We start from the raw sequence: 15,776 nt of genomic DNA on the forward strand, positions 1-15,776 counted from the left end.
GACAGCTGTACACAGGCGTTGATTTCTACCATACACACAGGTTACAAACAGGACACAAGGGTATGCATGAAAGCTGTACACAGGCATTGACTCCTACCATACACATAGGTTACTGACAGAACACTATAATATGCATGACAGCTGTACAAATGTGTTTATTTCTACTATAACCACAGGTTACTGTTAGGAAACAAAGATATGCATGAAAGCTGTACAAAGGCGTTGATTTCTACCATACTCACAGGTTACTGACAGGACACAAGGGTAAGCATGCCAGCTGTACACAGGTGTTGATTTCTACCATACACACAGGTTATTAGCAAGACACAAGGGTATGCATGACAGCTTTACAAAGGCGTTGATTTCTACCATACACACAGGTTACAAACAGGACACAAGGGTATGCATGAAAGCTGTACACAGGCGTTGATTTCTACCATACTCACAGGTTACTGACAGGACACAAGGGTAAGCATGCCAGCTGTACACAGGTGTTGATTTCTACCATACACACAAGTTATTAGCAGGACACAAGGGTATGCATGACAGCTTTACAAAGGCGTTGATTTCTACCATACACACAGGTTACAAACAGGACACAAGGTATAAATGAAAGTTGTACAGAGACGTCGATTTCTACCGTACACCCAGATTACTGACAGGACACAAGGTTATGCATAAAAACTGTACAAAGGCGTTGATTCCTGCCATACTAAAAAGTAATTGGCTGGAGACAAGGATATATATGAAAGCCGACCACAGGCGTTGATTTCTATCATACACAAAGGTTACTGACAGGACACAAGGGTATGCATGAAAGGTGCACGGAGGCGTTGATTTCTACCATGCACCAATGTTCCTGCCAAGACTCAAGGGTATGCCATGACAGCTGTACAAATGCTTTGATTTCTACCATACTCACAGGTTACTGACTGGACAACAGGTATAATCCCGTTTCAAAATCGAAAACAGGTAACTTGTTTGTAGTAGAGTAAAAGGTTGCAAATCTGTTTTGTGCACCAAACTAAATTTTAAGAGAACCGATAATGATAATTTCCATTATTGTTTATTGTATCCTCATAAATGAAGAATTGATGTTTATTGTCCAGTGGCAAATATCACATGAATATAAAGGCGAGAACAAATTGATGTGATATGAATATGAATATGAAGACACAATGAGGCAGTAACAGTCTTCATGAAGACATCTTAATCAGAAATAACCAATTTAAAATGTAAAATTTTAAAGAAACAAAAAGGAAAAAAAGGAAAAACAAACCCCCCCCCCCCCCCCAATTTTTTGAACCCCCTTTTGATTCATCACCCCCAAACTCAATCCCAGCCTTCCCTTTGTGGTATGGTACCTTGCAGTACAATTTCAGAGAGATCCATACACTTGAAGTTATTGTCTGGAAACTAGAAAAATGCTTGTTTTTTTGGCCCCTTTTTGGCTCCAAATTCCTAAACATTTAGGGCAATTACCCCCAAACTCAAACCCAGCTTTACCTTTGTGATATGGAACCTTGTAGTACAATTTCATAAAGATCCATACATTAACACACAAGTTATTGTCCTGAACTAGAAAAATGCTTGTTTTTTGCCCATTTTTGACACCTCATTCCTAAAATTTTGAGGCAATTACCCCCAAAATCAATCCCAGTCTTCCCTTTTGGGTATGGTACCTTGCAGTACAATTTCAGAGAGATCCATACACTTGAACACAAGTTATTGTCTGGAAACTAAAAAAATGCTTATTTTTGGCCCTTTTTCCTAAATGCTTTGGGCAATTACCCCCAAACTCAAACCCAGCTTTCCCTTTGTGATATGGAACCTTGAAGTACAATTTCAGAAAGATCCATACACTTACACACAAGTTATTGTCATGAAACTAGAAAAATACTATGCTTGTTTTTTGCCCCTTTTTTTGCCCCTAATTCCTAAAATTTTGAGGCAATTACCCCCAAAATCAATCCCAGCATTTCCTTTGTGATATGGAACCTTGTGGTACAATCTCAGAGAGATCCATACACTAACACACAAGTTATGTCTGGAAGTTACAAAAATGCTTATTTTTGGCCCCTAATTCCTTAACTGTTGGTACCATAACCCCCAAAATCAATCCTAACCTTCCTTTTGTGGTATTGAACCTTATGGTAAAATTTCATAGAGATCCATCCACTTAAACTAAAGTTAGAGAGTGAAAACCAATGTGTCTTCAGATGACGACAACGACGACGCCAACTTCATACCAATATACGACCGCAAATAAATTTTGCGGTCGTATAAAAAGAGTAAACATCCCAATTATTAAGTTATTGATAGGGAAACAACACTTTTCACAAAATTTCAGTCTATATAGGTACTGTTACCTTGGCCTTTAACCTACTGACCTAAATAAAGCAAATGTCCTGTCCAATATGAATATTCAAGCCAGGATATGTGAAGGACAAATGGTTCTATGCACATAATCCGAAAATCAAAAAGTTTGTACTAATTTCAGTCTTTCAATTGATGCTGCAACCTTTACCTTTGATCTTGTGACCTTAAATTCCACAAGGGTCATTTCAAGGGATATTATCCAACTCAGTTTGGTAATGATTGGATGTAAGGTTTGAAAAATATTCAAAATAAATGGGGAATGTGTCCATGGGACACAGATGATGCCCCCGCTTGCATATCATATAAAGTTATCAAGGGACATAACTGAAGAACAGTAAAAGTGACGCTACCCAAATTTGTACTTGATCTGAGTTTTGTGGTAATAAGTATTGTGTATAAGTTTCATAACATTTGGATGAGGCAAACTAAAGTTAGAGAACAGAAACCAACTTTGGGACGTACGGACAGACAAGGGTAAAACTTAATGCCACCTCCGCTACGACAGGGGCATAAAAAATCTATATCAAACTTGCCCATATTTAAGTCTATTTATTGCAGATGTGTCCTTGACCTTGACCCAGTACCATCATGATCAAGATCAATGTGTTGTTTTCTTCTTCACCCAGTCATCCATTATCTACCAAGTATTGGTAAAGATCTGATTTATGACTTAATAGATATTGCTTGGAAGAAAAAACTTCCCCAAAATTTTAGTCAGACTTGACCTATGACCTACGATCCGAAAGATCAATAGAATCTCGTTCTTAACTAGATGCATTTTCAAGTTAAGCAGTTGATATGGTGGTTTGAAAGATGTCATCAACAAAACAATATTTTACACCAACTTCAATCTATCAATTGCTGTTGAGTCCTTGACCTTCGACATAGTGACCTTAAAATCAATGGAGGTCTTCTTCTCCTCAATGGTCTCAAAAACACATGTGTGTCTATACAACATGCCAATACTGAAATTCCCCAATTTTAGAAAACACTGTGAAAAATGTAACAGAGACTCAAAAATATGCTATCCATATCAAATTCCCTGAAGGACAAAAAGCATTAAATATAACAATCAAAATGCTTGTGAGGACTTAAGGGTGAAGGTTGCTTTCATTTTGCAATTTTGTGTATTTCTTAATAAAACATTTAATTGCATTTTGCTAGGCAAATTGAAAATTTGAGTTGGGAGTTATTTTTCTTTGTTCATGATTGTGCATGTGTAGTATTCGTATAACAGGTTCATACACCATGCATTACTTATGTAATTTTTAATAAAAAATGTTTTCTTGACAAGTATGGTAATTCAAATACACATCATATTGTAACTTAAATATCAGAGTATAACATATCATCAATAAATTGTATGACATTGACTGGATAGGATCTAAATAATGATCACTTCACTGCACTATTTTGTTTGAACTATCAAAGGTAGTAATAAACCTTGGAAGATATATTTCAAGTCAGTACCATAGGGTTTTGATTGCATTTCATGCAATCTATACCTAAAAAATCATCACTGACTTAAAATAGCAACATGAATATATGTGGTGGGGTTAAACTAATTTTTTTAGTTCTCAACCTTCCCCGTTTTAAATTTGGCTCAGTGGAATCACAAAAGGTGCATTAGAAAATGAACAATAAAAATCAGTAAAGGAAAAAAAACTTTAGCCTAATAATTAACTTACTGTGGATTCATTTATTTTAGAGGGTACCAATTTTCATGGATTGAGGAAAATTTGATGTTTGTGGTGTGGAAAAGTCTGCAAACAAAACTACAGAAGATGTCTAACATTGAAATTTGTGGTTCACTTAAACCAACGTATTCAAGAAAATTAATATCCTACGAATAATAATGAATCCACAGTATCCTTGGCTAACTAATGAATTGCTCCAATAAACTTCAATTCCTGCATACATTCAAATCTATATTTTATTGCAAATTATGGCTAGAAATATATCATATAGATGTTATATTCATTAGATATTTGTAACAAGTATACTGTACACCAAAAAAAATTTTGCAGTCTTATTTTCCTGAAAATTAAATTCCTTGGTTGTCTGAAGTATTTTATTTGCCTTATAACATTTTGTAAGTTTTAAAATGCATTTAACAAATTGGATTGTCTCAAAATATTTAAATCATTATGGATAAAAACATGCAAACATTAAACTGACACAAACATTTTCTAATTTACAGTATTTCAAATAATTAAAATAAGAAAATGACAAAAATTATAGCAGATCTATCATTGCTGTGTATAACTTATATTCAGTCATTAGGCAATTGTCTATTGCAGACGCATACATACTTGTAAAGACAAATAAACCAATTAGTTTCAAGTAAGTTCTTTGCAACAACTGACCTCATTTTTGTGGCAGTTGACCTAATGACATTAAAGGGGGAAAAAATCACTTTTGGATCTGTGATGTCAAATATTTGGTGATGAATGATGGGACTTTGAAATTACTAAAAAATTACATTGACAACTGCTTAAAACATACAAGATTTTAAAACGTTAGATGTAACACATTAGATCTCTTTCATGGCAGACAATCTCAAAAAAGGTGAACTCAGCAAAACATATCATATAACATTTAAATTGAGATCATTCATTTTCAGTTTGGTTATGTAAATTTGACACAAAATTAAAATTAATTCATTATATATCCATGTGTAAAAACCACAAAATTATACTCTGAAATGGATCACAGTTATAAGAGACATTGTACATTCAATATAAGTGATCCTCTTGATTAAAAAAATAATCACACCAAAAATCTAGTACAGAAATTAAAATTTAGACCTTGCTAATGAATAATTAAAGCTTGGAAGAAGCAACACAATAGCTTTGCAAAGTATTTTAAGAATTAGGAAACAAAAAGACTAGTTATCCCCCTTTCATTTGTGAAGATAGATTTATAAACTTTTGATTGTACAAAAATAGATGGCACATGATCATACACTTATGTACATTATATTATAAATTGATGCGTTAACATTTATCAATTACATAATTTATGAAATGATAGCTTTCAAAAATGATTTGGTACAATATTGTAAATAATAAAGCATTGCAAAGAGCGTACTCCTGCTGGAATCCCTGGCTCAAACTAATAAAATAAATAATTCAGGTAAACTTTTAAGTAATAAAAATATCCTCCCAATCCAGACTGCCTTGGTTTTTACCTTTGTTATTTATTTATAAGTTTGTCAAATGATTCAAAGAATTGTTATCTTAAATTTCAAGTAATCCACATATTTTGATTTGGTAATTGAGTAATGCCATCATTAGGCCATGTCAATATACATAATACTTATATTTCTTTCATTAAAACTGTTGGAAATTCATATGTTAAAATTCATCAAAAGTAGCAAGAATATGGTCATAATCATAAATAAACTGTTTACTAAACTTTTAATTTTTCTACCCCAGGAATAGTATACCTTAGCTTTATTTGGCAAAACCTTTTGGAATTTTGGGTTTTTATGCTCTTCAACTTGGTACTTTATTTGGTCTATTTAACTTTTTTATTTGAGCGTCACTGATTCTTTTGTAGACGAAACCCATGCCTTTTGTACAAATTTTAATCCTGGTATCTATGATGAGTTTATTTAGTACCCCAGACACACATTTCATCTATGTGAGACTCATTAGCAGCATTCGAATTAAGGACTGTTGGAAGTCAAAATCAATGCTGAAACTGAAGAGAACTGGAACAAATAAGCATGACATGAAATGGCTATATCAAAAACATATTTGGTATTTGGTAAATATAGCAAGTTTTTTATGTCATCTTTATTTATCCATGTTAATTAGTAAACATTATGACTTATATAACAATTATATACATCTCATATAACAATTTTTTTCTGTCTGATTTTAGTTGTTTCTCTTTATTTAAACCTAATGAACCCTATTATATTTAACTTCATTATGAAAACCATGATACAACAGAGCAAAATGATACAAAATGCTGAATTGAAATTTGTTTCAAGCAATAACCTGTGCCTGAAACAGTAAGTCAATGAAAAGCATTGACTTAGTCCAAAATTGATTTACTACTTGATTAAATTTGGATTCTTTCATTTTATATATTTCAAAAGTTATCATTACTAAATTGAATTAGATATCAAAGTTCAAAATATTTATAATAATTTTTCCAAATTTTCAATGTTCGACCACTATCAATCAATGTTAAATAACAAATATAATAAAGTTCTCATAGAAATAGCACTTTAAAACACCAGTCATAAATTATGCATTAACAGATAGAGAAAAACTTAATAAAAATAGTCTAATACTATCACAAGTCTAAATAATAACATTGGTAAATGGAATGATGTTATTCAAACTTGGTATGTGGTTGACGATACATTTCCTCCATGTCCAGTCCAGTTGGTGTGTATGAACTTCCCTGGGCTGTCCAGTAACTCATAGGTGTGGGCACCAAAATAATCTCTTTGTGCCTAAAAACGTAAATAAATTATTGCTTTGTTTGTTAACATTTACAAAAATTATCCTTTACATATGGGTAACACATATGTAATTTTCTATAAAATGTTCATATTTGTTACATTTTTGACATATGTTCTTAATATATATCTTTATGTATGCAATTAAAATATGTGTCTCATAATATATGTGGCTTAAACATAATTTAATTTAACATATCTGTGAACTGAGCTATGACATAAAATTTAAAAAGGTTACTGAAGCACAAATATAAGTCACAGTGACCTTCTTTTGGTCAGAGGTTTCTATATCCTAGATGAGTCCTTAAACAAAATTGTATGAATGTAGGTCAAACATAAGTTAGAAATACAGAATTGTAGTTCAAAGTAACCTACTTTTAGTGGAAGGATAACATGTTTAACAAAAGGTGCTGCCGTCAATTGAGTATTTGACAGTCGCAAATGCAGTTTTTACTGATATGTAAACCAACATTGCGGTTCATTCATTAGTAACGACATTTCAACTGTGAATTTGTTTATAACTAGTAACCAATGAAAAAAGTGATACAAATCAATTTCATTATAATAAAACAATACCTGTAATAGGTTGGCTGGCAGTCTTGCAGATCTATATCCATCAAAGAAAGCTAATGCTGTACTGAAGGCTGGAGTAGGAACTCCTAATGTAACAGCTGTTGCTACAACTTTACGCCATGAAGTCTAAAATATGAATATCAATGAACATCAACATTAATAAGTCTACAATCCTATTGCTTATGAGAATATTGTAAAAATAATTGAAATGGGGGACAGAACTCACTTTATAATAATATCTGATGGGTGATGGTTGCTTCATAAGAGTTTACGAAGAAAAGGAAATAACAAATTTAATTTTCTAAAAAGTGGGATAAAGCATAATGAGCTTTTCATTCCCCCAACATCCATTCATTCATTTTTGGAACAGCCCTAACTTTTTTCATCAAAAACCCATCACGTTAACTTTGACAGCAAAATTTTAAGATATTTTCTTCCATGTTGTCTTAGTTTCGAAACATACTATTGTTCATTGCAATGAGCAAATGTGCAATAAATTTATCAAATACAGGATACTGCTAACCTAAAATTGCTAACATGTTAAAATTTGGATTTTTCAGAGAATCTTTTTGATTTCTTGTCAGTTTTTTTCTCTGCATCTGTTAATGTTCCTTTTTATCCTTCATAGATATGCAATACTGAATCTCACATTTCTGTAAAGAAATCTTAATTTTTTTTAAAGAAATAAGTACATTGAAACCAATTTTTTTTAATCATAAAAACATTTTTATGTAATATTATAACTGCCAAGAATTAATTTATCTACCAATAAAGATCTCAAATCAAAATTAATAACTGCATAATATTAATGAATTTTGCTTTCTCATCAAGGGATCAAAACTATTTTCAAAGGTGAAAGGTCAAGGACTTTTAGCAAGTCTAAGGTCCTTTTTTGACAAACGAAAGAGCAAAGTTAAAATCTTATTCAGAGATGGAATATCTTGAACAAAGAATTTGTGGCACATGGATATAAATCCAACCATTCCAAAACTGTGAAAAATAAAATTCCAACAAAAAATAAATATTATAATCTGATTTACTAAAAAATCTTGGCTTTGCTCTTTTCAGCCATAAAGAGAGTTCCAAATAACATGAATAACAGAACATTTCTATTGTACGGCCTTACCTCAAATAATATTTTTATTGCATGGTCTTACTTCAAACAGAATATTTTTATTGCATGGTCTTACTTCAAACAGAATATTTTTATTGCATGGCCTTACCTCAAACAATATTTTTATTGCATGGCCTTACTTCAAACAGAATATTTTTATTGCATGGCCTTACCTCAAACAATATTTCTATTGCTTGGCCTTACCTGACATTTCTGAATTTCTCCTTTAAAGAAATCATCTAACAATAAGTTACTCAGATCTGGCTTCTTGTCAAAGGCTTGCTTGATATTCCCTAAGAACACACTACAAACAAAATAGCTCATATTCAGACAATTTTCAGAAATAAAATAAATGGAGAATGTGTCCAGGGGACAAAGATGATGCCCCCGCTTGCATATAACATTATATAGAGGCATAACTTGAGAATGGTAAAAGTGAAACCACCAAAATTCAAACATGATCTGAGTTTTGTGGTAATTAGCATCATGTATAAGTTTCATAACATTTGGTTGAAGCAAACTAAAGTTAGAGAACAAACGAAAACGAAAAATTCAGCGTTTTTTACATATAAAGGGGCACAACTCCAAAAAGGTAGAAGTGACACCACCCAAATTCGAACTTGATCTGTGTATTGTGGTAATAAGCATTGTGTATAAATTTTACTACATATGGTAAGAGGGACGTACGGATAAGGTAACACTTAATGCCCCCTCCAGTGATGGCGGGGGCATAAAAATCTAGCCCTTTTTATTTATATATAGCAACATATTCCATACAGAACACAACCAAAGGTTACTTTCCCCCAAATAAGGTTTCTTTGGTCATTTGTTGCAGTATATCATATTTGTTTTTTGCTTGTTGTTTTGTACATAAATCAGGCTGTTGGTTTCCTTGTTTGAATTGGTTTACACTTTGTTCCGTCAGAGCCTTTTAATGTGGTATGAGTTTTGCTCTATGTTGAAGGCCATAAGGTGATCTATAGATGCTTGGTCTCTGGTGGATAGTTTTCTCATTTGCAATCATACCACATCTCCACATTTTCATATTCTTTGTCATTTTAAAAGCCTTGAATTGCCATTAAAGGGTTAATGCACAAATATTGTGACTAATGTCTCTAGTAAATACATCAATTACTTGTAATCTTGTGCAGTTAAATGTTCTACTATGGCCAATTTTAATCAACATTCATTTAATAATCATATAAAATACTGTTCTTATTTCTGAGAAATATCAAATCGTAAATCTTAGGCTAAATAAATGTAATTAAATAGAAAAATGAAAATATCACTTTGTCAAAAAGTCTGAACTAATTGTTTAATTGTTATCCAAAAGAGAGCATTCTCCAAAAATGGTGCGACATTAAACACACACATCTGCACAATAAAAAATAGTTCTTTTGTATTGAACGTATTGGAGGTATTGAAGGTATTGGAGGTATTGAAGGTATTGAAGGTATTGGAGGTATTGAAGGTATTGGAGGTATTGGAGATATTGAAGGTATTAGAGGTATTGGAGATATTGGAGGTATTGAAGGTATTGAAGGTATTGGAGGTATTGGAGATATTGAAGGTATTGAAGGTATTGGAGGTATTAGAGGTAATAGAGGTATTAGAGGTATTGAAGGTATTAGAGGTATTGAAGGTATTGAAGATATTGAAGGTATTGAAGGTATTGAAGGTATTAGAGGTATTGAAGGTATTGAAGGTATTGGAGGTATTGAAGGTATTGGAGGTATTAGAGGTATTGAAGGTATTGAAGGTATTAGAGGTATTGAAGGTATTGGAGGTATTGAAGGTATTGAAGGTATTGAAGATATTGAAGGTATTGAAGGTATTGAAGGTATTGAAGGTATTAGAGGTATTAGAGGTATTAGAGGTATTGAAGGTATTGGAGGTATTGAAGGTATTGGAGGTATTGGAGGTATTGAAGGTATTGGAGGTATTGGAGGTATTGAAGGTATTGGAGGTAATAGAGGTATTAGAGGTATTGAAGGTATTAGATGTATTGAAGGTATTGAAGGTATTGAAGTTATTGGAGGTATTGAAGGTATTGGAGATATTGGAGGTATTAGAGGTATTGAAGGTATTGAAGGTATTGAAGATATTGAAGGTATTGGAGGTATTGAAGGTATTGAAGGTATTGGAGGTATTAGAGGTATTGAAGGTATTAGAGGTATTGAAGGTATTGGAGGTATTAGAGGTATTGAAGGTATTGGAGGTATTAGAGGTATTGAAGGTATTGGAGGTATTAGAGGTATTGAAGGTATTGAAGGTATTGAAGGTATTGGAGGTATTAGAGGTATTGAAGGTATTGAAGGTATTGGAGGTATTGAAGGTATTGAAGGTATTGAAGATATTGAAGGTATTGAAGGTATTGAAGGTATTGAAGGTATTGGAGGTATTGGAGGTATTAGAGGTATTGAAGGTATTGGAGGTATTGAAGGTATTGGAGATATTGAAGGTATTGAAGGTATTGAAGGTATTGGAGGTATAAGAGGTATTGAAGGTATTGGAGGTATTGAAGGTATTGGAGGTATTAGAGGTATTGAAGGTATTGGAGGTATTAGAGGTATTGAAGGTATTGGAGGTATTGGAGATATTGAAGGTATTGAAGGTATTGAAGGTATTGGAGGTATTGAAGGTATTGGAGGTATTGGAGGTATTAGAGGTATTGAAGGTATTGAAGGGTTTTGAAGGTATTGAAGGTATTGGAGGTATTAGAGGTATTGAAGGTATTGGAGGTATTGAAGGTATTGGAGGTATTGGAGGTATTAGAGGTATTAGAGGTATTGAAGGTATTGAAGGTATTGAAGGTATTAGAGGTATTAGAGGTATTGAAGGTATTGAAGGTATTGAAGGTATTGGAGGTATTGAAGGTATTGAAGGTATTGAAGGTATTGGAGGTATTAGAGGTATTGAAGGTATTGGAGGTATTAGAGGTATTGAAGGTATTGGAGGTATTAGAGGTTTTGAAGGTATTGAAGGTATTGAAGATATTGAAGGTATTGAAGGTATTGGAGGTATTAGAGGTATTGAAGGTATTGAAGGTATTGGAGGTATTGAAGGTATTGGAGATATTGAAGGTATTGAAGGTATTGAAGGTATTGGGAGGTATTAGAGGTATTGAAGGTGTTGGAGGTATTAGAGGTATTGAAGGTATTGGAGGTATTGAAGGTATTGGAGGTATTAGAGGTATTGAAGGTATTGGAGGTATTAGAGGTATTGAAGGTATTGAAGGTATTGAAGGTATTGGAGGTATTAGAGGTATTGAAGGTATTGGAGGTATTAGAGGTATTGAAGGTATTAGAGGTATTGAAGGTATTGGAGGTATTAGAGGTATTGAAGGTATTGAAGGTATTGAAGGTATTAGAGGTATTGAAGGTATTGAAGGTATTGAAGGTATTGGAGGTATTGGAGATATTGGAGGTATTGTACTTGTAAAAACTATACCTTTGAGTAAATCGTTTCTAATGCATTTATCAATTGTGTATCAGTAAAACTTGAATTTATATTTTGGTGAGGGCTTAATCTATGAGATTATAATGATGTAAGTTACAAAGGGGAGATAATAAATAACCTTTAATGGACTGACAAAAGATTTAAATTATCTCCCTTATGTAACATGTTTTCTTCCCACAAAGCAATGTTTCAAAGTCTTAACATGCTGTATCTTGTTTCAATTATGAAGATTTTGTATTGTACAATTACTTTACAAATGTTCTTTCCCCTATAATTTTTTTTTATTAGTGATAAATATCCACGTCCACTTGTATTTGTAGTATTTGTATTTTTATCCATCTGATGAGTTAAGCCTCTTTCAACTGATTTTTATAGTTTGTTCTTATGTTATACTGTTACACCACTGTCCCAGGTAAGGGGAGGGTTGGGATCCCGCTAACATGTTTAACCCCGCCACATTCTGTATGTATGTGCCTGTCCCAAGTCAGGAGCCTGTAATTCAGTGGTTATCGTTTATGTGTTACATATTTGTTTTTCGTTCATTTTTTGTACATAAATTAGGCCGTTGTTAATTTCTGTGTCATTTGGTCTCTTGTGGAGAGTTGTCTCATTGGCAATCATACCACATCTTCTTTTTTATAATTATTATGTTTCTCACTACTAAAATTACCACAAGATTGGTGTGAACAAAGGTGATGGAAAGCAAATCAAAGGTTTTAAATATGGGTTTTTTCAGATAAATATCTGTTGGAGTATACGTACCACTATTTTTACAAGTCAAAAATCTAAGTCCAACATAATTTGTAATCACATCTTCCTTATCATATTTTTGTGAACTTTTGGTGTAAAAAATTTAAGATTTTTTCGCAAATAGAGATCATATCATTGGATAGAGTACATAAAGGTCATCATTTTTTGTGCTAACAGAATGTCAAAATCATAGCATGGCAAGAAAATAAGATTTCAAATTTAAACCTATGAAGAACCATGGACAAGAGGATCATATGTTGTTTATCTTTCTCAGGATAGTAACAAAGTAAGGCAAGTGATGACTGTTAATGATGTGCCTTTCTTACAATTGTAACCCATTTCACTTTCTTTTACACAAAACATTAATTTTTTTTACCCTCTAATGACTTCATTTCTCAATACTATCAAAAAAAAAACATCTCAGACTTTTGGCAAATTAGATTTAAAATTCTTAATTATTTCTTCTATATTTTTCATACAGCTGAATAAAAGTTTTTTCCCATACATTTAATGTGAAAAAAGAAGACAACCTTTGCCCACAAAAAAATCTTAATTTTTCAAATGCTAGAGCAAGAACGAGCGAACTGATATGTCTATCTAATTGTTAATTTAGATTTACAATATATTAAAAAAATCTTTCTTGCAAAAAGCTTAATTTATGAAAATGTTTTTTTTTTAATTGATAAAATAAGATAGCCGATAACCCACCTTCTGATAATACATCCGCCTCTCCACATTAAGGCTATACCTCCCATGTTAAGTTTCCAATTCAATTCTTTAGCTGCCTCTCTCAACAACATAAAACCCTGGGCATATGATACTATCTTGGAAGCATATAATGCCTTAAAATAAAAATACCAAATTGTTAATTCAAAATTTGGAGTATTAAAATGCAGTAATTAATGCAAAAAATGTTGAGGCATAGATATTATCAGTTTTTCAGAATAGAGATATCATAAAATATCTACCATGTGTCTCAATATTGATTTGAAAAAATGTGTATATTGTATATTGAGCAACAGGTATGTTACAATATTTATATGTTGAAAAATTACTATCCATTTATGGTTTTGATTTGAGTGTAATTCAGCTCTTTTAATGTTTTCGAACCTTACTTGGATAATGTTGGGTCAAATTATTATGATGTTTTTGATATCTTCAACAACACAGTAACTTACATATTTGATATCATTAATAAATTCTTTTTTATCACCAGTATATTTGGTAGTTGCTGGTCCTTTGATTTGTTTACTAGCATCAATTCTCTCCCCTTGCATGGCTGATAGACATCTGGCAAATACAGCCTCAGCTGAAAGATTGAAAAAAACATTCAAAAAACACATTTCAATGTTCAGGTCCATTAAACAAATTCCCCAATTTTTGATTGGAACAGCAATTTGATTACTATTCTTCATCTTGTAATATTTTTGTTTGACTAGATAGGCATGTAAAGCTACAAAAACATTATTTAGATCATTTCTTGTGTGCAATACTTTCCAGGTACTATCTATTCATCCTCAACATGTGAATGAAGTTTTTGTGAAATAATACATGTTATTATATTAAACTGACATGTATAATAAACTTTTTTTGTTCTTCCCTCAGTGGGATTCAAACAATTGCTTCTGTGACATTGTGGCAACATAACCTGCACCGTGTTCAATGCCATAGACCACTCAACAAACTAGGCTATATAAAATATAGCTTTCTTTAGTTCAGTAATGCCTTTCCTTGTCGACTTTATCTAGGGTTATTACACAGTACATGATGTATACTTGCAAGTAGATAGTGTACCGATCTGAAATTTTGCAAATCTACTTTATATATACTATTGTAATAGATAGAAACAAGTAATGATCAGTAGGCTACATTGTTAACTTGGTAAACAAAACTTTTCTTAGGTATTTTGATTAATAAACCTCATATTTTTACAGCAATCAAATTTTTTACCAAATCACATCAAATTTACAGGAACTGAATCGAAAAAATTTTCTTGTCAAATTCAGCGTTTTGCATTTGTGTCAATCTGCACTTCATTTGTGCCAATTTTTTTTTTTCATTTGCGCCAATTTACAGGTAATACCAGTCAATAGGTGTATAAGTTGTACATAATTTATTTATTTTATAACAAAAATACCGCTTCCAACTGCCATCTGCCCCTGCTCACCACTGGAAGATGGAAGTGGGATTTGGAACAGGATAAGTTTACTGTAAAGGTTTATAATGGCATGAAACTGAACCCCTGAAGGGAGGAATTGTGGTTGATTTTCATATGATGAAGACATAATATTTCAGTTTAATTGAAGTCTGGAGCTGGCATGTCAGTAACTGCTAGTAGTCCTTTGTTAATTAATGTTTATCATTGTCATTTTGATAGTTTCTTCTGTTACCTGTTCTAATATCAGACTGAGTTTAACTGTGCGTTTGCTGTGTGTTTGTTTATTCCTCATTGGCTTAAGGTATAGGGGGAGGGAGGAGATCTAACAAAACATGTTAACCAACTGAACTTTTGTGCCTGACCCAAGTCAGGAACCTCTAGCCTTTGTTAGTCTTGTGTGGTTTTTTTTTAAATTTTGGTTCATTTGTATGTATCAGAGTTTAGTGTGGCGTCTATTTCGCTGAACTATAACAGCTAATTGTTTAGAGGCCAGCTGAAGTCCGCCTCCGAGTGTGGGATTTTCTTGCTGCCTTGAAGACCCATTGGTGACCTTAGGCTGTTTTATGCTCTTTGGTCAGGTTGTTGTCTCTTTGACAATTTTCCTGGTTTCCATTATCTAATCTCTTTCCCAGTTTCACTTGACCTTTCCTTGTAATCTGTACCATACGTTGGGTTAACCTAAGTAGTTAACGGTAATTATCTAAAATGTATCAGATCTTAACTGTTCAAATTGAATTGGCACAAATGAAAACTTTGTTTTGGCGCAAATGAAAAAAATTATATTTTCAAAATTGGCGCAAATGTATATGCCTTTCAATTTGTTTCAACTAAAATACTTCTAATTTATATTGCAGTTACTCCAGGGA

The 15,776-nt window shown here is 32.6% G+C and overlaps 1 protein-coding gene across 1 annotated transcript in view; it reads right to left on the minus strand.

Annotated features, from left to right (window-relative positions):
* Positions 1-4,294: 4,294 nt before the first annotated feature.
* The window catches only part of LOC127719806 (6-phosphogluconate dehydrogenase, decarboxylating-like), a 31,671-nt gene continuing 20,189 nt past the window's right edge, over positions 4,295-15,776 (minus strand). Inside the window, exons 10-14 of the mRNA XM_052226110.1 lie at positions 13,931-14,061; positions 13,461-13,594; positions 8,748-8,847; positions 7,433-7,555; positions 4,295-6,850 (exon numbers count right to left, since the gene is read on the minus strand). Of these exons, the coding sequence (XP_052082070.1) occupies positions 6,731-6,850; positions 7,433-7,555; positions 8,748-8,847; positions 13,461-13,594; positions 13,931-14,061 (608 nt within the window). The 3' untranslated portion in view covers positions 4,295-6,730. The remainder of the gene's footprint in view (positions 6,851-7,432; positions 7,556-8,747; positions 8,848-13,460; positions 13,595-13,930; positions 14,062-15,776) is intronic.

The sequence above is a fragment of the Mytilus californianus genome, unplaced genomic scaffold, assembly GCF_021869535.1.
Source record: "Mytilus californianus isolate M0D057914Y unplaced genomic scaffold, xbMytCali1.0.p SCAF_11, whole genome shotgun sequence".
Lineage (NCBI taxonomy): Eukaryota > Metazoa > Mollusca > Bivalvia > Mytilida > Mytilidae > Mytilus > Mytilus californianus.